This window comes from Sciurus carolinensis, chromosome 11, assembly GCF_902686445.1.
Source record: "Sciurus carolinensis chromosome 11, mSciCar1.2, whole genome shotgun sequence".
NCBI classification, from domain to species: Eukaryota; Metazoa; Chordata; class Mammalia; order Rodentia; family Sciuridae; genus Sciurus; species Sciurus carolinensis.
Window position 1 is genome coordinate 23,566,801 of NC_062223.1, and position 27,919 is coordinate 23,594,719.

Consider the following 27,919-nt stretch of genomic DNA (forward strand, 5'->3'; position numbering starts at 1 on the left):
TTAATTAATTAATTACCACAGTAATAAGAAAACATACAGATAAAATAGCTACATATATCCATTCTCCACTTTCTACATATCTTAGTACAAATAAGAATCATACACACATGCACAAGGATTATATATTCATAAATACACAGATGCTTAAAGAAAAGAATCCTATACATGTATGAAGTATTAACTGACCCTCATACTGTTTTCACTTTTTAAATAAATAAGTCCTTCTAAAAATGTGATATAATACAAGATTTGTGTTAAATTATGAGGGTCCCATAATTTCTGTTTGAGCATTGTTTTTCAATGATGAGGAAGACTTCCCCTTTATCTCTGGACTGTATCTACAAATAGGCAGTGAGCTTTATGTCAATATAATACATTTCTTGGAAAGAAAAGAAAAGAATACTTATATTGTGTCTCATCAAATACTAAAGATCACATAAATGAAGCATTGTACTTAATGATTCTAGAACTCACACAATGGTCTTTAAAACCCATCACTAGTTTTGGTTTATAAAAATTGCTAATTTTTTTACAACCAGATGAATGTTTTCAAACATAGCAAATATTTAACCCTTTATATCCCTACCTAATCTAAGAAATCTAAGACAGTTTATCAAATATCTTTATAAGGATTTACTGAAATTTAGTGTATCAAAACTTATTTCATAATAAATGAAAGGTAAGATCCAGAGAAATTAAAGATGTAGAAAGTCAAATAACTCATGAATTCAAAATTTCTTACCTACTATCTATTTATGTCTTCCTGTCAGAAGCATACAATGTATTTTTGTAGAGTAGAACAAAATGACCAAATTTTTCTTAGAATTAAAAAAATTACAGATACAAATTGTGTTCTTTCCTATTTGTGTTCTGGTAGTAAAATGTAATCAAATATGTATTTTTTATGCTTTGAAAGTTTAGACAAGAAAGGAAAAGAATGGAGAGGGAAAATTGTTCATCCTTGAGTGAATTCATTTTCTTGGGAATTACCTCTAATGCTGACTACAGAGTGACCATTTTCATCATGTTTCTCCTGATTTACCTCATTAATCTTCTGGCAAACCTTGGAATGATCTTCTTAATTAGAGCAGATCCCTAGCTTCACACACCAATGTACTTTTTCCTCAGCCACCTCTCCTTCTGTGACCTCTGCTATTCCACAGCAGTTGGTCCCAAGATGCTGGTAGACATATTCTTCAAGAACAAATCAATTCCTTTCCTTGGTTGTGACCTTCTGTATCTTTGCAGATGCTGAGTGTCTGCTACTGTCAGTGATGGTCTTTGATTGCTACAAGGCCATCAGCAACCCCTTGTGCTATGCAGTGGACATGTCCACTAAGGTGTGTTCACTGCTCATGGCTGGGGTTTACCTCATAGGATTTGCAGATGCTTTGATACACACGACATTAACATTCCACTTATGTTTCTGTGGGTCTAATGAGATTAATCATTTCTTCTGTGATTTACCTCCACTTTATCTCCTTTCCTGTTCTGACACACAAGTCAATGAGCTGGTATTATTCACCATATTTGGATTCATTGAACTGAGTACCATCTCTGGAGTCCTGGTCTCTTACTGCTACATCATCTCATCAGTCTTAAAGATCCACTCTGCTGAGGGGAGGCTCAAAGCTTTCTCTACCTGTACCTCCCACCTAACTGTAGTTGCAGTATTCCAGGGCACTATGCTCTTTATGTATTTCCGACCAAGTTCTTCTTACTCTCTAGATCAAGATAAAATGAGCTCACTGTGCTACACCCTTGTGATTCCCATGTTGAATCCTCTAATTTTTAGTTTACTTTACAAGAATGTGAAAGAGGCTCTGCAAAAACTCAGAAGCAAAGGGTGGTTTTAAATAATTATACTATCTATACATATGCATATTTATTTAAAGTGGTTGTTTTTGTAAACTTGTATTTCATGATATGCAAGAAACAAAAATTATATTATATAATTAATTTAATAAAATGTGCACTTCTATTAAGGTATGATTATAAGAAAATATTGCAGATCTCCATGTGTCTTCTTTCATTATTGCTCTTGAATCAATAAATGGTGCCCCATCTTTGTGTAGCATTTCTGGGCCTTTCAATTTACAACATTTCATATGATCAATTTTTTATTCATATTCAATTTTACAAAAATTTAGAAAATGTTTTTGCTAATTGACTTTTTACACATTTAAGCATTTTGCATGCTTTTGTGAATTTAGTAGTTTATTTACAAGTGACTAATATTTTAATGGAAGTAACGGACATTAATTTACTGAGCACAGAAATAATTCATAATGACCTCAGAACAATAAATAAAAATATAGTGAGATATATTCTAAAGGAGAATATGGAAATTCAGGAGGAAGAGGATAGTATTCCTTATGGTGTTATTCAGTCCCAGACCAAAGAAGTGTGGACTGGAAGGGTTTCTAGTGCAGGGTTTGACACTAGGAAAGTTTTTAGGCATGTGTGTCTATAACACTGGAGAATCCAAACAGCTTGTTGTGTAAAAGAGCCTTGATAGGTAAAAGTACGTGTGTGTGCTGGAATTGTCAGCAGTCAGGCCCCCATCACTTCCTTCAGGAAATTTTCCTTTGCTTTTCCCCTGTATTTGGCCCTGATTAAATCCTTCTCTTCCTTTTTCACAATGAATCTCTTAGGTGATTATTCTGTGTTGCTCTGTATCTAAAGCAATATCTCTAATACAAGAATGCAAGCATACTTTGATCAAGTGCTGAGCTTCCACCCAGTTTTACAAAGCAGTGGCCTCTCAACTATGTCAAGGTTAATTGGGGTCCAGATATAAAGGTTAAGTGGAGAGCAATAAAGAAGCAAGCACACAGGATGGTGAACAGCAAGAAGTGGCTTCCATGGAAAATCCAGTTAGTTTATTCTCTATTCCAGGGTCATATGAAGTTACATTAGGTTACATAGTGCAATTAACTTTGTGCATGTGCAAATCACATAACTTGCTTGCTTCTCAGAGTCCACTACTACCAAAGGTTATTATAATAAGATAAAGTCTCCAGGCCTCAAGGACAGAGGAGTTGCAGAGCATCTCTAAGTCATTCAAAGAGAGCACCTTTTGTCCTGAGGAGCTTGCTCGACTTCAAGGACTTTTGCTCCTCTGTACATTGACTAGCCTGGGGTATCCCTACACACCTGGGATATAAAGTGGAAAAACAAAGAAAATAAAGTAAGGAAACATAAAGCATACATTTTTGAGTGCTTACTAAATGTTAAAAAAGCAAAAGTAACTGAGATTATGGTGTGTGAAACATACACACCCAGGCAATTGTTTTAAGAAAATATATAAAATGGTTATGGATACTAAGGTATTATAAGTACAAGGACGTTCACTTCTTAAGGAGTAAAGAGTTTACATCTCTGTGTCTTTGATGTTTGATATTTCCACTTCCAGTTGCCTGATGGCTTGTGTACTGATCAGGCTTTTGAGGAATCATGGACAGGGTTTCTCTTTGAAGCCCCTGGAAAAGGGCATTTCTGCTTTCTCTCTCTTAGTCCCTTGAGAATTGTGTGGTTCCCTTCGGTTTCTTTAGCCTTTTGATTATGATATGGTACCCTTCTCTCTCTCTTCTATTGTAGTAATAGAATATTTTTTATATGATGCTGAGGAAGCCATAGCTGTTTTAGAGATAAAGTGACTCTGATAGAACGTGTCTAGTTACTAAACATATTTAAGTGGGGAGAACAAACACATCTGGGTAAAAGGGGGGGGGAAAAGGGACTGTCTGGAAAGCTACAAAACAAATGTTGCATAATCGTCACACTCACTGATGTTTCAAAGATAGGTAATCAACTCCACCTAGGGACTTACTGGTAGCTCTGTGGAAAGACATAAAGCAGCTGCAACTTCTCTTTTCTGCTCTCTCCACAGAGAGAGACAATTGGCCTGAGCATTCAGTCAATGCAGGTCATTTTGGATGAATCCCTTGCAATCCTTGAGATTAGGAATGGGATCCAAGTTGTCCCAGATTGAAGGAAATAAGAGGAAAACCTGAGGTCTCATATAGAATTCACTTTATGCTTGTCCACCAAATTAGAGAAGAAACATTGCCCTAATAAAATATGATGCTAAATGCACTCAAATCCATGGCACTCAATCCATGTTTTCCAGGGCCATGGACAATCACATAAAGATATGAAGAGAACAAAACAATGAAGGAGAAGCAAGTATCACTGCATTAAACACCCTTGGTACTGTATCAGGTGCTCCTACATTCATTCTAGGAAGTCTTTGCAAATACCCCTGGAATAGCTGTCTTGCTTGGGAAAACACTGAAAAAAAATCTGTGGGAGAATGTTGGCTTAAATCAGAGTGATCAGATTGTGTTAAAGAGAAAAGCAAAGTGGAGTCCTATCAACACCCTGTCCTAGGTGGGAAGTTTGTACAAGGTAGTGCAAACCATCCAGATAATGTAACAAAATTAAATTTCATTCAGCTACATATGGATTTCCAGTTTTCCCAGCACCATTTGTTGAAAGGTTATCTTTTGTCCAGTGTATGTTTATGGCACATTTTTTAGTATGAGATAAATGTATTTATTTGGTTTTGCCTCTGTGTCTTTTATTCCATTCCATTGTTCTTCATGTCTGCTTTGATACCAAAATCATGCTTTTTTTGGTTACTACTGTAGTCTGTAGTATAATTCAAGGTCTGATACTTAGATGCCTCCTGCTTCACTTTTGTTACTAAGGATTGCTTTGGCTATTCTGGACCTCTTGTTTTTCTGAGTGAATTCATAATAGTTTTTCCTGTTTCTCTGGAGAACATCATTGCATGTTGGCTGTAGACCTCACTTTGATTGTCAAGTGCACTGGTGATTGCCTGTAATTGTACTTGGGAAGCTCAAGCAGCAAAATCATAAGCTCAAGCCCAGGTGTGGTGATGTAGAGAGACAGTCTCAAAATAAAGAGTTGAGAATGCAGCTTAGTGTTAGATTGCCCCTCAGTTCAATCCACAGTCTTGCCCTCACTGTCATTTCCTACTTATCATGTCTAGTTTCATTATACTGATGACATTTTTCCGAGAAAGTCATGCTGTCTTACAGACCTTTGTACCAACCTCCATGTAAAATGTTGAGTCATTATCCTTCTAAAATTTCAGGATATCATACTATTTGTAAATTCTCCTGGGGTAATCTGAGCAGGTTAAGCTAATTCAATACCTAGGATACTATTCAATTAAGTCAGATTTTTCCTATACCTCATGCAGTAAAGGATGCCTAGTCTTTTGTAGGGCTCTGTATGACTGGCAAACTTTCATTCCCTATTTATCTCAATGCCTGTATCCTCTATATTAGTTAATTATAAATGGGATTTTATAGGTCTGGATTGGCTTCCAGATTCAAAAAGGCAAACATCTTGACTACACAAGTATAAGCCTACAGTACCCATTTACCAGGTATGCCAATACGACTAGATTTCAATGCAAAAGATGGTCTGATGCAGCTGTCTTACAAGAGTCACAAGGACTAAAGTTACAATTGTGCATTTTTAAAAATATTTTTTAAGGGAAGCTGAAATTAAATCCCTTTCAAATGGCAGTCCTAGCAGTACAAAATGCCTTAGTACTGGTGAAACCACCAACCAAGACTCTGCCAATCACAGTGCACATTAGCTTCACTTCTTAAAGCAGGTAGATGATCTATTAAAACAACCTCAGTCCTCAATAACAGTGACCCCTACCTTGAATCAACAGCACACATGTTTACAACAGCAAAGCATTCTAACAACTTATTGACCTCCAAGCTGCAGACTTTGTTGAGTCTGTTAATTATAAAAATCAACTCATCCTATGGGCTACTGCACCAGTGCCTGTAATGTGACAGATGCTGAAGGGTTTGACTCCCATACTAAAAAATGCTGGGCAAGCAGATGGGTTCAGCAGGTGGAGTCCAAGAGTCTGTATTGCTGCAGCATTAGAACCCAACCAGGATACTCTCTGGTTCAGGCGGGGGGAAATCAGTGCAGTGAATGGGCAGAACTAAGGGCAGTATGTCTGACAGGATCTCAGAGCCATGACTTGTTTGGGCTCAACTATTTGGCAGGGTGCCATCCTTAAAATGAAGATGGTACAATCACAATTGGAACAATGGTTCATACTGGAAAAGCATCACTGTGGAGTCATGGTGTGGCAGTATATGTGGACAGTGGCATGAACCAGGGAGACAAAATCAGCTGCATGTTGGATATCCATCATGTTAAGTGCTCTACCCCTGAAATATGGAGGCAAATACTTTCACTAAGGTTTTGGTTCTGGTGTAACCCAGATAACTGAAATGGCCTTGTGGTCATAAAGAAAGAGTGGACTTATGTAGAGTGGAACACAGCTAAGGAAGCATGTTCACAACTGAAATATTGTGACTTGGTGGCAATTTGAGAACCTTTGTTAGGTGGGTTCACCCCGCCACCCCACTCCCTGACCCACATTCAAGAACAAATAAACTGAGTTATTTGACCTGCACAGGACTCCAGATTGATTACACTGTTGTCATGCAAATCATTAAGGGACCTAAGCACACTGTAACTTCTGTATATACAGCTACTGGTCTTATGCAAACCTTTCCTAGCCAGAAAGCTAACCAAACTGCCACCATCAAAGTCTTAAATGTAAGCCAGGTACAGCAGCACAAGTGTATAATTCCAGCAACTCAGGAGGCTAAGACAGGAGGATTGAGAATTCAAAGTCAGCCTCTGCAAAAGTGAGGGGCTAAGCAACTCAGTGAGACCCTGTCTCTAAATAAAATGTAAAATGTGGCTCAGAGGTTGAGTGCCCCTGAGTTCAATCCCCAGTACCAAAAACAAAACAAAACAAAACAAAACAAAACAAAAAAACCTTGAATTTAAATGTGGTGCATGAGTATACTCAAACCATGAATAATAACTGAGGCACCCATTTTATAAGATGTGTTGTTTGTGATTGGGCTCAAATGAATGATGTATTATACTACTTACATCTGAAATATAACTGCCAAGCAACAGGATTAGTAGAGAGAATAAATGTCTTAGCAACAGATATGGCCCCTAATAGGTGCTCACATTGGTTGACTGCAGTCCTCAGAAAATTTTGACTTCCAATCCAGGATGGTGGCACATGCCTGAATTCCCAGTGACTCAGGAGACTGAAGCAGGAAGATCATAAATTCAAGACCATTCTGAGCAACTTAGCAAGGCCGTAAGTAACACTGTGAGTCCCTATATCAAAATAAAAAATAATAATAATTAAAAAGGCCTGGGAATGTGGCTCAGTAGGAAAGAATTCCCAGTACCAATACCCCTTCCCACCAAAAAAAAAAAAAAAGCAAAAAAGAAAATTTCAACATTCATAAGGCTGGTGTGCTTTCCCCTTATTAGTACCTGGGGACATTGTTACCTGCTACAAATACCACAGTTTTCTAATCTATGCATCCAGATTCTGTCCAAGGTGATATACTAACAGAGTGATAATTTCACAAACACACAAATGCTAAATCCAGGGGAGGAGACTCTTAGATGAGAACTCAAATGGTCTATTCCCCCGTGGTGTTTTGGATATTGCTTGTCCTGGTGTGTGGTGTTTCGGCCATCTGAATTGGTTCATGTTTTCCATGTTCATCCTGTTGGATTCTGGATCCCTGGTCATGGTTTTAAGCCCTGGGTAGTCTAAGCAAATTTAGGGTACTAATGTCAGCTTCTTGATGGAGCATGACTTTTTATTCTTAGTTTTAGGATTTATTAATGGACACCATACCATCGATTAATATGTGCAGTTTGCTCTATGCATCAGCTGCTGCTGCCCTATTATCTAGCAAATATGGTGCCGCTTGTAATTATTGTTTTACTGGATGGTGCAGATTAGCCATTGCTATAATTATTTTTCTTTTTTTTTTTTTAACCCATAGCTACATACATTTGCTGCTTACCCTGTTTTCAAATAATGAAGCAGTGCTACAAAATCACATGGCCCTTGATTTAATAACAGAATGAGGGGAAGATGTGCTATTATCAAAACAAAAGGCTGTGTGTACGAATCTCATAACAACAATATGCCAACCTCATGTCACATAAGACCCCAACCACCACCCTTTCTGTCTCTGTATCATCTTTGGGAGAAAAGCTAATTTTTTGGTCTCAACCCTAGAAATCTTGGTGGAAAGACATTGATTGTTATCCTCGTTAGTTTACTGTTCTTTCTTTTCCTGCATGTGCCTCAACTGCTGCTTTAGAACCTGTTAGCAGTATAGACAGATGGCTTTGTAGGATACCACCAACAAAATGATAAACCCTCACAGGCTCAGGGCACATGGCACAGGGGAAGGCTGTAGGATTTTAAGAGAAATTTTCAGAAGTGGAATGTAAGGATCCTCCTCAATATGACAATAACCGTCTTGATAAGTGTCATCGTACCTATTTGGTGATCAAATAGGATCCTATAGGATGATAGTATTTCATGCTAGCCAGTGAGGCAGATTAGTGGACTATTTCTTAACTGATGTTTGATTTATTAATAGTTGTTTGTTGGGGGGAGAGCTTAAGTATACTTCTGTAGGCCTCAGGTCACTTTTGCTTAATTGAGCACATTAACCCCTTTATTATGCATAGGTTTATAGGAATCCTCCTGTCTTTCTGCTACCCAAGATATGCTGCCTCTTTCTCTAAGCCCTAGTTAATTGCACTCCATGCAATCCTGGATTGGTTTGCTGATTTAGTCTTTCTGCATTTTCTGCTTTTGGCAGCTGCTTCTCATACACAGTTTTTCTCATACATCAATGTGCTACAAGTTACAAATCATTCTCCTGTTCCTATGTATTTATGGTGGGGTTGTGTTGCAACAATTTTACTGCCTCATCCAATTTAAGTTTAGGTTTTCCCCTGTGTACCATTTCTTAGAAAGGATCTTTCTGGATTGTCCCCTACCAGCTGTGTAATACTGTTACTGGTTACTTAAAGCTTTGTTAACTGACTTCCCAGTGACAAGTTGTAGAAAAGTTATGCATTTTTAGAATATCTAATTCGAGAACAATAGTTTTTTTTTTTTTTTTGTCATAATACTGACACCAATCTGAGTTTCTAAGTCTTAAATGAAGCCAGGATTATGATAACATTGGGTTAAAAAAGATTCAATAAAGAAAATCAAACAGTTTGTCATTTAATAAATCATCCTACAAACTTCTAAAATAAGCTCAGAAACTGAGAAAGTGACATTTTCTAGTAGTTTCCCATAATTTTTTAGGAAAATAAGAAAATTACCAGTTTTGTTTTCATCAATAATTAGAATAATATAATCATAATCAGCTATTAAAGTAATTATTGATGACAGGCATTCATGAGTATTTTGACACATTGTGTTGGTGATGTTAAAAAATATTAACATTACTAGTCAAAAAAATTAAAAATACACTTCTCTTTCCATTTTTGTTTCAATGTGATCCAGTTTAAGGATGCTAAGAGCTCTGTTGTTCTAATAATGGAAACAGCAACTTTGGATATTTTTAATAATTAAATCATTTTAAAATACAATTCTTTTTAATAATATAATTAAGAGGTGTAATTCCAGTGACATTGTACAGTTTCTCTGAATATTTTACCAAAAAATGTGCAATATAAGTTATACCAAGAAGTAGTGTAGTAATTATCATATTGATTTTTTTGTGAGAAAAACTTTATTACCACAGGAAATAAAGGGTCAATTAACAGACATGTTTTATGTGACAAAGTTATATACTCATATGTTGATAAGAAATACTGTTGTGAATAATTTGTACAATTTTAATGTGAGTTCAGGAACAAGAGAAATGAAACAATTGTCCATTTCAGATTAATTATGATGGACATATGATAACTGTGGTACACAATGTAAATTATAAATCATTTGTTTTACATTTTAATTTTATAATGAATAATTTTTAAAAATTGTATAAAAATCCTAAAATTTTATATATTTTCAGAACTGAATATTTTAAAAGGCACATGAGTAAAAAATTATAAAACATAAATATAAATTATGTTCCTTTTAACAGATATCACAACTACCAGAGTCACTTTGAAATCCTAAGTTAAAATACAAAGGCAAATGCACAATTTTACTTCAATATTCATTGAAAGGATTGTGGTTCTGGTTGAATCACCAAATTTTATCTTTATTTTGTGACTCTAATATTTTAAATCATTGATCAGAGCATTAAATATTATGAATTTCCACTTCCTCATATTAAAAGTTAATGAGGTAGTGTCTCTAACTGAACAAGAAAGTAATTGTCCTTTACCAAGCAAGGAGAGAAATATAAGGGTTTGCCCTTTGAAAGTGGATTATTCATCACTGGTTTCAAGAAAGATTGATAAAACCTTTAAATGATACTTTCTCATCATTGTTCTAGGGAAGTTAAATATCAAAAAAGCAACCATCAGTGGTAAAGTGTTTGCCTACCTCATGTAAGACCTGTGGATTAATCTCAAGTCTAGCAAAAATAAACAAACAAATAAAAATGAAGGTCACAATGCATTCCAGAGAATAGTTCATTGTGCATAGATGAAACTATTCTATGTCATTAACAATGAAATATTAATAAGTGATTTTTAATTTATCATGACAAGTTTGCAATTATATAGTTACTGTAAATTACTTCTATTTCATTGAATGAACATAAGATCATTTTTTCATTTTAGTTACCCCAAAAGACCCAGAATTTCTTATATTAATAATTTTCCAACCTACTTGGAATTTTATCCAAACAAAATGTATAGAACACAAGATTATATAAGACAAGAAAAATTCATGACAGAAGATAAGATAAATGTAAGATTTCCAAATTAGGTAACCATCTCTGTGAGAGCTTCTTATTATTAACATTACAATTATTAAAGGAATATCCAACTTTCCTAATATACACAATAGACTTGGTATTCATTTGTTTATCTAGGCTACAATTAAAAGTGACAGTGAACTTAATGTTACATTCAAGTCCAACCAAGGTAATTAGCTCTCAATATTCACATCTACACTGAAGCATTTTATGAAGACTCTCTAAACAGTCAAGATGAAGAGAATTCTCAAATACCCTGTGAATATTTATCCTGAATACTTGGTCATAGAAAAGAGGAATAGACATTGAAAATGAGCACATCATTTCTTCATTTTCCCTATTCTAAGTAGCAATGCTAAAAGCCTCTTATGTCCTTTTATTCTTTGCAGTGAAACCCTTTTCTGAAATAATTTAGAATACCACCCATATCTTATTAAAATGTGTCTTCGTTGGATTAACTTACAATATAACTTGTATGCAGATAGCACAAAATAATAGTTCAAAATAATTATTATTTCAATGCCATAATTATAATCGCCTCCTGAACATTTTTCTTGCTCCTGAATAAAACTTCATGCCTTCATGAAGCAGTGGATGAATAAGAATTAACTCCAGAATAAAATGTCTGTCTTGATTTTTTGTTTCTCTTAAAAAAGAGAAAAATATGCCCATCTTTCAAGGTCAAGGTAAATAGCAAGGAAATATGACATCAACATCATTTATCAGATGAATTTGAAAAGGATATCACCACAAACTCACTTACTGTATTTATCTTCAGGAATAAATTTTGAATTCCTTGGAAGGTTCAACAACCTTTCCCTTTCATTTATTTCACTAATTTTACAAAAGCAACTGGTAATTTAGCACTTTAACTCTAGGAGTCACCAGGAATGAGAGAAGGGCAGCATTAGCCTGTGCTACACATACATAATATGGGAGATACATCATGTACATTTTCATTTGCCACACAAAATCAACTTGTGAACTAAATGACATTATATAATTTTTAGACAAAGACAGAAGTCAAGATCAATTAGTTTTATCTGGCTTATACAAGCCACGCCAAGTATGGGCTCATTGGTTTAAAGTTCATATTAAAATGTTTTCCGTTGCAAAATGTTTTCTCCTTTTGAAATCTAAAGTGATTTTAAGAAAAAGAAACTTGACACAGAGTTAATTCAAAAAATCATGGTGTGATAGCCATATTAAATATATATATAGTTAATATTTAAAAAGTGTGGTGTGCATTAATTTATTGACTGTGTCCTTGACATCCTTATTTCTCAGATTGTAGATCAGGGGGTTCAACATGGGGATCACCACTGTGTAAAACACAGAGGCCACTTTGACCGTGTGCCTGGAGTTCTTGGAGTTGGGCATACAGTAGAGGAAGAGGATGGTGCCATGGAAGATGGCCGTCAGGTGAGAGGCACAGGTGGAGAAGACTTTGCGATGCCCACTGGCTGATCGCATCTTCAAGGCAGTGGTGATAATAAACATGTAAGAGGTAAGAATGATGAGCAATGTGCTTACCTCATTAAAAGTGGCAACAGTGAAAAGCAGCAACTGACTGAGATAAGAATCAGAGCAAGAGAGGGATATCAGGGACGATAACTCACAGAAGAAGTGATTATGTTGAAGCCCTGAAAATATAATTTTAAAGCAGAACATGTAAGGGTTAAGGAACACATGACTCCCCATGCATAAGATCCAAACACCAGCAGGGCACAGAGTCTCTGGGACATGACCACAGTGTAGAGCAGTGGGTTACAAATGGCCACAAAACAGTCATAGGCCATCACAGCAAATGGAATCAATTCACTAACTACAAAGGTGCAAAGAAAAAGAACTGGACCATGCACCCTGAAAGCAAAATGGTTCAGTCTTCTACCAATAGATTCACCAGCATCTTAGGAGCAATGATAGAGGAATAGCAGAAATCTGCAAATGAGAGGTGACTGAAGAAAAAATACATGGGAGTGTGCAATTTTGGGTTAATTCTGATGATCACAATCATCCCAAGGTTCCCTACCACACTGAAGGTGTAGATGCCAGAAATACCAAGAAGAGGGGAGCCTGCAGTTCTGGGTGATACAAGAAGCCCAAGAGGGTGAAGGTGGCTTGGGAGGTTACATTTCTCTCTTTCAGAAACATGTTTTCTTTCAGTGAGATCTGAAAATCATCTTGGAAATAAAAGAAGGAAAGTGATTGACACCAAAATCATGCTTAATCACCCCCTCAGCAGAATATGAGGTGAAACAAGATGAATCTCTTTTATGACCCCCAAAATTATCCAGTATCAAGACCGAAAGAAGTGAAGTTTCAGAAATATGATTTGAATGAATTTTACTTTCTCAGAAACTGTACTACTAATTATTCTCATATTCTGCAATGTAATTTGAAAATATGCAAAGATAATCATTATTAGCTCAGCAGTTTGAACAGAAACATGTGATCAATTCCTCATGTACAATATTCAAATCTCAGTGAGCTTCATTATCTCTTCAAGAATAATGTCTAGCAAAATGAAATAGTTATTTTGGTTCTGTGATTACTCGTAAAAAGTGCAAGCATTTGAAATAGATTCTATAACTAGTTTATCTAATAATGATTTTTGCTTACATTATGACACTCCAAAAGAATAGTCCATCTAATTTTCATTTATTTGCATGGTTTAATTATTCATTTAGCATCTTAATCATTATTCTGCCTTAATTGAATATATCAGACATAGGAGTCTGTAATTTCCTTTTTTTAGTATCAAAAATTATCTGTTAAACTGCTCTGCTCTCTGGGTGAACAAAGGGAAACTTGAAGAAGCCATATTTAGCTGAGGCAGGAGTATTGCAAGTTTGACCCTAGCCTCAGTAACTTATAGACACTGTCTCATATTTTTAAAATAAATACAGGGCATGGGGATATAACTCAGTGGCAGAGCATTAACCTTGCATGCACAAGCCCATAGGCTTCATCCCTAGCACTACCCACATCCCACACAAAAATACCACCATGACTTGACCAAAAACTTACCAATATTAGACCATCTATGAACTCAGTTTTCTTGAATTCCTATCAAATTGTTATCTGGTCTCCACTGCCATTTTGATTTGCATTGGAGATATAAAATTTAACATTTTAATTTATAAATATCACATTTTCATACTTATTTTCCTAATTATTATTATTTTGAGGTGGGGACTGGGGATTGAACTCAGGGGCAAAGCCACATTTATTTTGTATTTTATTTAGAGACAGGGTCTCACTGAGTTGCTTGGTGCCTTGCTTTTGCTGAGTCTATCTTTGACACTGTGATCCTCCTTGTCTCAGACTCCTGAGCTGCTCTAACTATTTTGATTATCTTTTAGAGAACATTAAGAATGTCAAATGGGAAAGAAAGTGATGAGAGTCTCAAAGATGTTTTGAATGTTGGCACTAAGCTGAAACATACAGACTGGAGATCACAGAAATGTCTCACTTGGATATGAATAGGCATGATGAAAATCCATAATCACCCACAAAGACATTTTCCCTTTCTTGGATCCTCTATTCTTCATCCTATTAAGTCATCTGAAACCCTCATTCTGCCCCTCTAATACCTGTCTGCTCCAACCCCCTGAAAAAATTGGAAGAAAATGGTAAGATGTTGTCACTAAATTGAGAAGACATTCAGGAGCAAAGCGTTATTGACATGGAGAGATTGTAGGGCTTTCTCTGGTGCTCAGGTATCATTGTCAGATAAATTAGAGAACCCTAGTTAAATTTGAGTCTCAGATAAATGATGATTTTTTTTCTGTATATCCTAAATATTGCATGGTGTATACTCAGAGAAAAATATTTGTTTATCTGACGTTCAAATTCAATTTGGTATCCTCTATTTTTGCTAAATCTAGCAACCCTATATCCAGAACAACTTAGTGTTTTATGGCAATCAGCACAACCAGTTCACCTGAGACCATTCTTTAGTACTGTGAGCAGGGCTCCCTCAACCACATTTCCTTTATGAGGACCCTTTCTCATACTATCATTTCTGGTAAAACTTCTTTGGTTCTGTAATCAAGAGACAGTTTCCAGACGTTCCAACATGGAGGACTCTCTATGGGCCTATGTTCAGATATCCAAGGACTTAAATATCATTGGGAAGACAATCTTTTTGTAGTCAATTCTGTTTAAAATTATTTATGATTGTTTTATCTTACTATTTCTAAACTTCAGTAGGACTTATCTTCTGTGCTGGATTATTCTGTGTAATAGGAGGCTAACTTGTGAATTGTATCAGGTACAGCAGAATCTCTGGCCTCCGTTCACTGGAAGTGTCTCACTGACTCCACCCATTTGTGAAAAACAAAAATCTCCAAATTTATTTGAAGAAGAAAGATTCATAATGTTCTGTAAAGAACTATTTCTTTATTTCCCTGATTTGGATAGCTTTTTGTGTTTCTTCTGATTGCTACTTAAGACTAATGTATAATTTCCATATCAGAATCCCTTTTCCCTCAAATGATAATATTTTACAGATCGAACAATTTGTATTTTCTTTAAATATGGGTAAAAGTGATATTTAAAAATACTTTTTATAATTTTTTTCTGATAGTTCTTGTTTTGTCCCTCATGAATCAGCTTTATGTCCACGCTCTAAAAACATATTTAGATCATGTTCTCTTTGTTAGATTTCCTTAGAAGGTTCAGTTAGTCCTTTCAAATACATTTCATTTAAATACCTATTTCTCTTGCAAACTCCTTTAAATTCTACCACACACAAGGAGATATATATTCCTGAAAACTCACAATGGCCTAACTTCTCCCACTCACAGTATACTTCCTCAAAGCGAGTTTCTCCAAACAAAGTTCTAGAGAAAGAGCACGCTTCCTATTCCCTCAGTAACCCCATACATAACGTGTGCAGTGGCTCAAAATTTCCCGAAATTGTTTTCCCATGAAAATCTGACAAAACCTAGGTCATCTTCTAAAAACCTTCCTTAGAAAACATCATCTGCACTTTCTCAGACCTGTGAACTTGCCTCCCGGTGGCAAAGGCAGCCCCACTAGTCTTGAGAGAGCTCATTTGGGGAGACACAGTACCCTTATTTCTATTCCATCTCCCTTTGGGGTCTTGTGCTAGAGGAAATTGGTTGCCTTTTCTCCAGGGGCCTCAAAACAGCAATTAACACTAAGGACTCATTTCTGATGTAATTCTTATTTCATGGAAAATGTAAATGAGGTCAACAGCATCTTTAGAAACATTTTATGTGAAAGTTAACTCAATTGAATACCATCTACCTCTGCTCCATGATTATTCTCCCACTCCACAACTTTTTTTTAGAATGACAAAGTAGAGCAGAGATTATAATTTTTTTTATTTATTCAACAATTATCTCTTAAATTTCTGCTATGCCTCTGTTCTTTGCAAGGTTTCACTGCCCTTTTATTACTCTAACCAGCAGCAGGTAGATTCTTCCATTATGTCCCTTGACTACTTGGTTACGTTCTTGCCAGAGATACAATGTGGATAACTTTCTTCATATATATTCAGTATAAGACTACAAAGGCTTGGAATTTGTTTCTTCCTGTCCTAGGAGCTAAATCTTACTAGAACCAGTATCCCCTGATGTCTAATGTTATTACAATATCTCAATATCCTACAAAAATATATGCTATTATTCATAGAATGATTTCTTCTTTGCTTCTGATTTAGAACATGACTTTCAGAAATTTATCCTGAATATTACAATCCCAAATATCTACAGAAGTCAAAATTCTTGATTCTTTTTTCCATCTCCAGTGATACTTGTTTTGATTATGCTTTTGTTACTTTTATATTCATACATGTGTTTTCATATATGCCTAAGATGCTGTCCTATAATCACTCTTTATAAAAAGCAACATATATCTTTTGGGATATACATAAATATCATTGGATGGATACACTTTTTTTCACGTGGTTGAGAAAAGAGGGAATGGAAAATGCAATCATATCACTTGTTACCAAAATAAATATGTTCAAACTAAATCAAAATAAATCAGTGAATACATTATATAGAGACCAAGTTATTCTCCAGTTAGTAAATCTGAGTGCATATTTAAGATCCTAATACTGGCTCTCCATGTCTGGTCTAGTCAATTTAATATATCTCAATTTTCTTCACAAATTTTAGTTCATATAATTATCAGTAATTTTTATGTATCTATCTACTGTTAATGTGTATTTGTCAAACAGATCTGTGAGATATCTCACCTATCTTTAGAGTATCATTTATGTTATTTATACATCAAAATATTACTGAGGTAGGGAAACTTCTATGCAACACTTTATGATTCCTCATGACTACATTCATTTTATGCATTATGTCACAATTTCTGCAAATTAACCCATACTTAACCATCACTCAGATCTTGGTGAGGTGTGGTTGTCTATATATACATTGGTATGGTTTTCTCTCCAACCAAAATGTGGATTTCTGGTGATCAGAAAGGGTTTCCCCTGTGTCTGTCCTCACATATCCACAGGGTCTCTCAAGACTGGATATTACAGAGGAAAGTATCAAGCAGGACACTTGTCTTTATTCCCTTCATCTGGAATGTTTGCTCTCACTCTGTTCTCACCTTGTTGGGAATAAGAATGTGTCCAAAGTTAAAGTTTATTTATTAATAGTCAAAGCTACTCAGTATCCCAAAACTTATCTTCTACTCTTCTAGGTTTATCTTACCTAATAGTGCCCTTAGGTTTTTGGTATTATGGTATAAATAGTGATGAACTGGAAAGTTTGAGTGAAATGTGAAAATTCAGTATAAAGAGAGTGTTAATATGAACTCAATATGGACTCAAATTCTTTCTCCTGACAAAATTCTACATAAGAACATTGATAACTTGAATCTGTACCACAATTTATCTATTTTAAGACAGTTTCATCTCTTATGAAATCTCTATAGTTGAAGATACTTTACAATTAATAGTAAAGATGTCATTGTAATCTCAAATCATTAATTAGCAAAGTTTATTTCTTGTGAGCATGTGAACAGTACTGAATATACCTTGTCAAAATTTAAGCTCAATAAAATCTGAGAGGTTAAAACAATGAGTAAGTGTTGAAATGTAGGAAAACAAGAATTGAAAAAGTGAAGATAAAATTTTCAAATTAAAAAATGAAGGTTGAGGGGCAGTCGAGGCCGGAGAGAGGAAGACGCTCGGGTCCTGGCACCCACCTTGCTTCGCCCAGAATGGCGCACCACCCAGGTTAAGCTGAATTCAGGCATAATCTATTGCCTTTTAAGAATTCTTCAGCCGGAGACCTCTTCAGGCGGCTCTGCCCACTCCGGCTGCGGGCTCTCTTCACGGGGCGATCCAAGATGGCGGCCTAGAGGGAGACTGCACTTCCAGTCGCTCCACAACCCAGGAGTTAAGAAGGGGAGGCATTGAGAGACTCGGACTGAAGTGGAGCCACGGGTGAGTCTGCCCACTGGGTAAAGCTCGGCCCGGGTGGCAGGCCCAGATAGAGGTGGCTTATCGGAGCCGGGCAGGGCAGCTAGAGTCATCCACAGGCAGTCCTGCGCACTCCAGTGGTGGGCCCCGCCCACATAGCCAGCTTCTCCAGGTTCTCGGAACGGAACTGGCCCGCTAGTGAGAGCCTGTCTGAACAGAGCAGGCTCCGAGTCCCGGAACCGCTGCAGTGCAGTGTACTCCTGCAAAGAACCAGCGGAGTGCCTCGATCTGCAATCAGCCTCAGGGATAAGGGCAGGGCAGCCGGAGACCTCTTCAGGCGGCTCTGCCCACTCCGGCTGCGGGCTTGAGTCTTCCCAAGGTAGTCTTCCACACTCCGGCAGTGGGCTCTTCCCACACGGCCAGCTGCACGGTGCAGGCCCACAGTGAGAGCATTTCCGCACAGAGCCAGTTCCAAAACGTGGAACCAGTAGGGGGCTAGGGGCAGTATTCTTCGAATGAGCTGCTTTATCAGATTCCTCCAAGACATCAGGCTACTGAAGGCTGGGAGGTTATACACTGGAAATCTACTGGGACACTATAAGCCAATAGTGGAAAACTGCAATATCTCAGGGTCCCACTGACAACTGACCATTATGAGAAAACAAGGGAAGAAAATGTCCCAAACAAACCTAGATACTACATCAATAAAACCCAATGACAGCACAGCAGAAGAAATGTCAGAAAGGGAGTTCAGAATGTACGTAATTAAAACGATCAGGGAAGCTAATGAGGAGATGAAAGAGCAAATGCAGGCATTGAAGGAGGAGATGAAAGAGCAAATGCAGGCATTAAATGATCGCACCAATCAACAGTTAAAAGACCAAATACGGGAAGCAAGAGATCATTTCAATAAAGAGTTAGAGATACTGAAAAAAAAACCAAACTGAAATCCTTGAAATGAAGGAGACAATAAACCAAGTTAAAAACTCCATAGAAAGCATAACCAATAGGATAGAACACCTGGAAGACAGAACCTCAGACATTGAAGACAAAATATTTAACCTTGAAAACAAAGTTGAACAAACAGAGAAGATGGTAAGAAATCATGAACAGAATCTCCAAGAACTATGGGATATCATGAAAAGGCCAAATTTGAGAATTATTGGGATTGAGGAAGGCTTAGAGAAACAAACCAAAGGAATGAACAATCTATTCAATGAAATAATAACAGAAAATTTCCCAAATCTGAAGAACGAAATGGAAAACCAAGTACAAGAGGCTTATAGAACTCCAAACATACAAAATTACAACAGACCCACACCAAGGCACATTATTATGAAAATACCTAACATACATAATAAAGACAGAATTTTAAAGGCCGCGAGAGAAAAGAATCAAATTACATTCAGAGGGAAACCAATAAGAATATCAGCAGATTTTTCAATCCAGACCCTAAAAGCCAGAAGGGCCTGGAACAACATATACCAAGCCCTGAAAGAAAATGGATGCCAACCAAGAATCTTATACCCAGCAAAACTTACCTTCAAATTTGATGATGAAATAAGATCCTTCCATGATAAACAAAAGCTAAAGGAATTTACAAAAAGAAAGCCAGCATTACAGAACATTCTCAGCAAAATATTCCATGAGGAAGAGATGAAAAACAACGATGCAAATCAGCAACAGGAGGCGCTAGCCTAAAGGAATAGCCAAATAAAGGAGAAACCAAATCATGTCAAAAACAAATATGAGTCAATTGACTGGGGATACAAATCATATCACAATAATAACCCTGAATGTTAATGGCCTGAATTCATCAATCAAAAGACACAGACTGGCAGATTGGATTAAAAAGAAAAATCCAACAATATGCTGCCTGCAAGAGACTCATCTCATAGAAAGAGACACCCATAGACTAAAGGTGAAAGGATGGGGAAAAACATACCATGCACACGGACACAGCAAAAAAGCTGGAGTATCCATCCTCATCTCAGATAATGTGGACTTCAAACCAAAACTAGTCAGAAGGGATAAAGAAGGACATTACATGCTGCTTAAGGGAAGCATAAATCAGCAAGACATAACAATCATAAATATCTATGCCCCGAACATTGGCTCATCCACGTACGTCAAACAAATCCTTCTCAATTCCAGAAATCAAATAGACCACAACACAATAATACTAGGCGATTTTAACACACCTCTCTCACCACTGGATAGATCGTCCAAACAAAAATTGAATAAAGAAACTATAGATCTCAACAACACAATCAGCAATTTAGACTTAACAGACATATATAGAATATACCATCCAACAAAGAATGAATACACTTTCTTCTCAGCAGCACATGGATCCTTCTCTAAAATAGACCATATTTTATGCCACAAAGCTACTGTTAGTAAATACAAGAAGATAGAGATACTACCTTGTACTCTATCAGATCATAATGGATTGAAACTAGAAATAAATGACAGAATAAAAAACAGAAACTTCTCCAATACCTGGAGACTAAATAATACACTATTATATGATGAATGGATAACAGAAGACATCAGGAGGGAAATAAAAAATATTCTTAGAAATAAACGAGAACAAAGACACATCATATCAAAATCTCTGGGACACTATGAAAGCAGTACTTAGAGGAAGATTTATTTCATGGGGTGCATTCAAAAAAAGAAGTAGAAATCAACAAATAAACGACTTAACACTACAGCTCAAAGCACTAGAAAAAGAAGAGCAGACCAATACCAAAAGTAGTAGAAGACAGGAAATAGTTAAAATCAGAGCCGAAATCAACGAAATTGAAACAAAAGAAACAATCGGAAAAATTAATAAAATAAATAGTTGGTTCTTTGAAAAAATAAATAAAATTGATAAACCCTTAGTCACACTAACAAAGAGAAAGAGGGAGAAAACTCAAATTACTGAAATTCGGAATGAACAAGGAAACATCACAACAGACACGAATGAAATACAAAACATAATTAGAAGCTATTTCGAAAATCTATACTCCAACAAAACAGAAAACCTTGAAGACATCAACAAATTTCTAGAGACATATGAACTACCTAAACTGAACGAGGAGGACATACACAACTTAAATAAACCAATTTCAAGCAATGAAATAGAAGAGGTCATCAAAAGCCTACCAACAAAGAAAAGTCCAGGACCAGATGGGTTCTCAGCCGAGTTCTACAAAACCTTTAAAGAAGAGCTCATTCCAATACTCCTCAAACTATTCCATGAAATAGAAGAGGAGGGAACCCTACCAAACTCGTTCTATGAAGCCAATATCACCCTGATACCTAAACCAGACAGAGACACATCAAGGAAAGAAAATTTCAGACCAATATCCTTAATGAACATCGATGCAAAAATTCTCAACAAAATTTTAGCAAATCGCATACAAATATATATTAAAAAGATAGTGCACCACGATCAAGTGGGTTTTATCCCAGGGATGCAAGGTTGGTTCAACATTCGGAAATCAATAAATGTCATTCACCATATCAACAGACTTAAAGTTAAGAATCACATGATTATTTCAATAGATGCAGAAAAAGCATTTGATACAATACAGCATCCCTTCATGCTCAAAACACTAGAAAAAATTGGGGTAATGGGAACATTCCTAAACATTATAAAGGCCATCTATGCTAAGCCCATGGCTAATATCATTCTAAATGGTGAAAAACTGAAAGCGTTCCCCCTAAAAACTGGAACAAGGCAGGGATGCCCTCTTTCACCGCTTCTATTCAACATCGTCCTTGAGACTCTAGCCAGAGCAATCAGACAAACCAAAGAAATTAAAGGGATACGAATAGGAAAAGAAGAACTCAAACTATCCCTGTTCGCTGATGACATGATTATATATTTAGAGGAACCTGGAAATTCCACCAGAAAACTTTTAGAACTCATAAGTGAATTCAGTAAAGTAGCAGGATACAAGATCAATGCTCATAAATCCAATGCATTTTTATACATAAGTGATGAATCTTCAGAAAGAGAAATTAGGAAAACTACCCCATTCACAATAGCATCGAAAAAAATAAAATACTTGGGAATCATTCTCACAAAAGAGGTGAAAGACCTCTACAATGAGAACTACAGAACACTAAAGAAAGAAATTCAAGAAAACCTTAGAAGATGGAAAGATCTCCCATGTTCCTGGATAGGCAGAATTAATATCGTCAAAATGGCTATACTACCTAAAGTGCTATACAGTTTCAATGCAATTCCAATTAAAATCCCAATGATGTACCTCGCAGAAATAGAGCAAGCAATTATGAAATTCATCTGGAAGAATAAAAAACCTAGAATAGCGAAAGCAATCCTCAGTAGCAAGAGCGAAGCAGGGGGTATTGCAATACCAGATCTTCAACTCTACTACAAAGCAATAGTAACAAAAACGGCATGGTATTGGTACCAAAATAGACAGGTAGATCAATGGTACAGAATAGAGGACATGGACACAAACCCAAATAAATACAATTTTCTCATACTAGACAAAGGTTCCAACAATATGCAATGGAGAAAAGATAGCCTCTTCAACAAATGGTGCTGGGAAAACTGGAAAACTATATGCAATAGAATGAAACTAAACCCCTATCTCTCACCCTACACAAAACTCAACTCAAAATGGATCAAGGACCTCGGAATCAGACCAGAGACCCTGCATCTTATAGAAGAAAAAGTAGGTCCAAATCTTCAACTTGTTGGCTCAGGATCAGATTTCCTTAACAGGACTCCCATAGCACAAGAAATAAAAGCAAGAATCAACAACTGGGATAGATTCAAACTTAAAAGCTTTCTCTCAGCAAAGGAAACTATCAGAAATGTGAAGAGAGAGCCTACAGAGTGGGAGAATATCTTTGCCAACCATACCTCAGATAGAGCGCTAATTTCCAGAATCTATAAAGAACTCAAAAAACTCTACACGAAGAATACAAATAATCCAATCAACAAATGGGCTAAGGAAATGAACAGACACTTCACAGAAGAAGATGTACAAGTAATCACCAGATATATGAAAAAATGTTCAACATCCCTAGTAATAAGGGAAATGCAAATCAAAACTACCCTAAGATTTCATCTCACCCCAATTAGAATGGCGATTATCAAGAATACAAGCAACAATAGGTGTTGGCGAGGATGTGGTGAAAAAGGAACACTCATACATTGCTGGTGGGGTTGCAAATTAGTGCAACCACTCTGGAAAGCAGTGTGGAGATTCCTCAGAAAGCTTGGAATGGAAACACCATTTGACCCAGCTATCCCACTCCTTGGCCTATACCCAAAGGACTTAAAATCAGCATACTACAGAGATACAGCCACATCAATGTTCATTGCTGCTCAATTCACCATAGCCAGATTGTGGAACCAACCTAGATGCCCTTCAGTTGATGAATGGATAAAGAAACTGTGGCATATTTATACAATGGAATATTACTCCGCAATGAAGAATGATAAAATTATGGCATTTGTAGGCAAATGGTCGAAATTGGAGAATATCATGCTAAGTGAGATAAGCCAATCTCAAAAAACTAAAGGACGAATGATCTCGCTGATAAGCGGATGAGGACATATAATGGGGGGTGGGACGGGCTAGCATTAGGTTTAGGGTTAGATTTAGAGTTAGGCTAAGGAGAGCAGTAAGAATGAAGGAAAGAAGGACTGTGTAGAGGGAAAAGAGGGGTGGGAGGGGTGGGAGGGGTGGGGGGGAGGGGAAAAAAATATAATAAACATCATTACCCTATGTAAACATAAAAAAAAAATAAATAAATAAATAAAAAAAATGAAGGTTGAAACACCAATTTAGTTTTTTTGAATTGGGTCTATTGATTTTCTAACTTTTTATAAATACAAGGTTAGAAACTTCATTTTAAAAGCAAGTCCAAGTAGAAATGGTCATAATTCATAGTGTATTTACAAAGGAAGAATCGATGTTCCACAGGAGAAAAGGCCGAATCAAGAAATGTTCCTGAGAAAGACAAAAAGTGACAAAGATTATCTTATGAAGACTAAATACACATGTAAGATGAAGGTTAGAAATCTACTTACAAGTGAAAGTATTTTATCCTCAGTGTACTGTAGATGTAACATGAATATAAGAAGTTCAGGCATGGTAAAAGCAGTAGTCTGCTACTCATAATAATGGCATTTACCTGATTAACAGTGATGAATAAGAACAGATACAGAATCCATAGAGACAACTATAGAATGTATTATAAATAAATGATTATAAAAAGTGTTTACCCATGACATGTAACTTTTCTCCTAAGATTTTTATGAAATTATTATTATCACAATACACATTTTTCATCCCTTAACCCAAATTATGTTAACACCTTGGATAACATTTTGGAATCCACCACTTTTCTGAGAGCTTCTTTCACATCCTTGTTCCTCAGGCTGTAGATCAGGGGGTTCAGCATGGGGATCACCATGGTGTAGAAGACTGTGGTCACTTTGTCAATGTCCAGACTAGTGCCAGAACTGGGCTGGCAATAAATGAACAGGATTGTTCCATGGAAGCCGACTATGACTTTGAGGTGGGAGGCACAAGTGGAATAAGCTTTGTGCCTCCCCTCTGCAGAGCACATCTTCAGGATGGTGATGAGGATGAACAGGTAGGAGGTAAGGATGATGATGCTAATGACCTCATTGAAATTGACTACAATGAAGAGCAGCACTTCATTCACAGTGACATCAGAGCAAGCAAGATTCAAAAGTGGGGGTAGGTCACAGAAGAAGTGGTTAATCACATTTGACTTGTAACCTGGGATGTCAAGAATTAAGCAGAGATGAATGAGAGCACACACTGATGCTAAGAGGTTACAGCCAGAGACCAACTCTGCACAGAGCTTCTGGGACATGATGACCATGTACAACAGTGGGTTGCAGATGGCCACAAAGCAGTCATAGGCCATCACTGCCAGCAGGAAGACCTCTGTGATTGCATAAGTACAAAATAAATAGAGTTGCACCATGCAGCCATGGAAAGAAATGACTTTATCCTTGGTAAAGATATTGGTCAGCATTTTGGGCACTATGATTGAGGAGTAGCCAAAGTCCACAAAGGACAAGTGGCTGAAGAAAAAGTACATGGGAGTGTGCAGGTGAGAGCTGAGTTGGAACAGTGCAACCATGCCCAGGTTGGCCAGAACTGTGATTCTGTACATGAGAAGGAACACCAGGAAGAGAGGGACTATCAGCTCGGGGACATCTGACAATCCCAGGAGAATGAACTCTGTCACAGTGGAACAATTTTCTGCAGTCATTGTCAACAGATGTCAGGTTAACTTACTTATGGTAAGTTTTGGTTTACTTCTGGGAAGACATCAAAGAGAAAGTGAGAGGTGGTTATTAATTTTAGGAAAAAGTAACATTAGAATGAAATGTATGCATGAATTCTAAGAGGAATGTAACTGTCAAATTTACAAAATGTTCAATAATTTTAACAATATTCTAACCTATATATCTCCATAGAGTTCACAAATGAAAATTAATTTCAACCTAATCAATAATCTTGAATGATTCTCAGTCATTAATTTCCTTGCGCATTTCATATCATGTATAGAATTAGGTGGTTTGATTGACTTTGAAATAGATTCTAAGATATTCTTTAATTTTACATGGAAATTAACTTCTAGTCACAAAATTTTTAAAAATTTATTACAATAAATATAAAAGTTACTGTGCACATTTTACTGTTATTATTAAATTTATCAATAACCTTAAATTTTCCCATACAAGTTATCTAATTTTCTCTTTTATTTATAATTTTCCTTTTTTACAGACTGCATTTTGATTCATTGTACAGAAATGGGGTATATCTTTTTGTTTCTATGGTTGTGCATGATGTAGATTCATACAATTCGGGTAACCATACATGTACATAGGGTCATGATGTCTGTCTCATTCTATTGTTGAGGTACATGAACATTTTCCTTGAAAATAGTGTTTCATGAAGACTCTTTCAAATCGGAGTCATTCAGAAACAAAAAGGAAAATGAATACATACAGTTTAAGGCATAATAGGTTTTGTAAAATTACTGATTATTTATTTCAATTTAATGGTAATTATGAAGTCTTTTAATGACACAGAAAGAAAAACACATCTTTCTTGCTTTTTGTAAAAGCAATTAGACAACACTTATTGAAAATCTTAACACTGACAACAATAAAAACTAAATGATTTTTAAACTACCAGATATAATTCACAGTAATATATTATCACAAATGATTACATTGAAAAATTAGGAAAAAATATCTTCAATTCTCATTATTGTTTATTAGTTTTGACAATATTCATAAGTGAAAGAATTATCAACCTGTGGTTCATCATATCTACTGTGGAAATTTACTTTCAGATTGTTTTTAAAAAATTTAAAAAAGGAGACACCAGCAGTACATAGGAGGCAAACTTTTAGTTGTAAGCGAGGGTATATATGTAGAAATGTTAAAACAGACAGATACTCCATATGTCATCAACTTAATTTGGCTATGACCCTTATATATAAGTGGTTTATTCAGATTTTAAAAAGGTAAGTGAAAATTTTGTAAGGTCCCTCAAAGTTTTATTTGTGTAAAGAGGGTAAATTGTATATTTCATGAAAGTGGAAACTACCATCCAGATCTTTCCCTTAAGGAAGAAGCCAATGGAATTTAAGTAATTTTACTCTCTGCCCTCTCTAAATTGTAAGAACAGATACTTACTTCATTAACATATTGTAATGAAAACTGAGTGAAGACCGTCTGAACTCAAACAGTCTGATCGTTTCTCTGTATTGTGAGTCAGTTTTAAAGTAATTAAAACAAACTATTCTCATGAATTCAAGTCCATTTCAAAAAGCTAAGACTCTTGCTTGGATAAAAGAGGAAAATCCTCTTTGAACAATTTATTCCCAATATTCTATGCTAACAGGGAACTAGTCTATGATAAATCCAAAGAAAACCCAAAAGTATCCTTCTACACTGAGCAGAGGACATTCATGACCACCTCACAGTCACACTCACACAACCCAAGACTGGGGTAGCAGTGGAAATCACCAGCTCATCTGTGGTCACTGCAGATCTCACGAAGACTGCTGATGTGGCAAAGGTGGGGGAGAAAGAGAAAGAGAGAAAGTTTAACGTTTTTACTTTGTAATTTTTATATGCATCAGTGTTTGATGATGCAGAAGAAATAGTTGTAATCTCTCCCCTGTCTCTTAAATAAAATTAAAAAATTTTGAAAAGTAAGGGCATGAGATAAGTATTATCATAAACATTCTCTAAGTCAAAGACAGATGAGTTAGACATATTTTTTTTCTCAAAAAATATATGTCTTTTCATTTTTCAAGTCCCTAGAGTCTAGTTGTAGTGAACAAACCTGTGGTATGGACGTTTCTTCCCTGGAATTGAACTGAAGGTGTTAGATATGAATAGAATGAAATAAAAGACTTTATAATATAAACTATGCCCCTGGGAAATGAATGCCTTAGCTAAAAATATATTAATCTCTATGGTATAACAAAGTGAGGAAAAAATCGAAGTAGAAATTGATGTCATTTAAAAGGTTTAAAAATAATTAATCTCTGTGGAATGTGATCAGAAAATGTTTTTAGAAGCACTGTAACTTGGTATTCTATTGCAGAGTGGGGTGAACATAGTTAGCAATAATGCATTGTACACTTTAAATGGTCAGTAGAAACAATT

At 36.1% G+C, this 27,919-nt stretch overlaps 1 protein-coding gene and 2 pseudogenes across 1 annotated transcript; 1 reads left to right on the plus strand and 2 right to left on the minus strand.

Annotated features, from left to right (window-relative positions):
* The first annotated feature begins 934 nt into the window (after positions 1 to 934).
* Positions 935 to 1,856, plus strand: LOC124959896 (olfactory receptor 5W2-like; annotated as a pseudogene).
* Positions 1,857 to 12,020: 10,164 nt separating this feature from the next.
* LOC124960363 (olfactory receptor 5D16-like) lies at positions 12,021 to 12,953 on the minus strand (annotated as a pseudogene).
* Positions 12,954 to 24,555: 11,602 nt separating this feature from the next.
* LOC124959204 (olfactory receptor 5L1-like) lies at positions 24,556 to 25,500 on the minus strand. The gene has a single exon (XM_047517799.1). The coding sequence runs from the start codon at positions 25,498 to 25,500 to the stop codon at positions 24,556 to 24,558; it is 945 nt and encodes a 314-aa protein (XP_047373755.1).
* Between the last annotated feature and the right edge of the window lie 2,419 nt (positions 25,501 to 27,919).

Excerpts from the sequence above, each read along its gene's own strand:
- LOC124959204 (XM_047517799.1), bottom strand. The coding sequence starts at position 25,500 with ATGACTGCAGAAAATTGTTCCACTGTGACAGAGTTCATTCTCCTGGGA.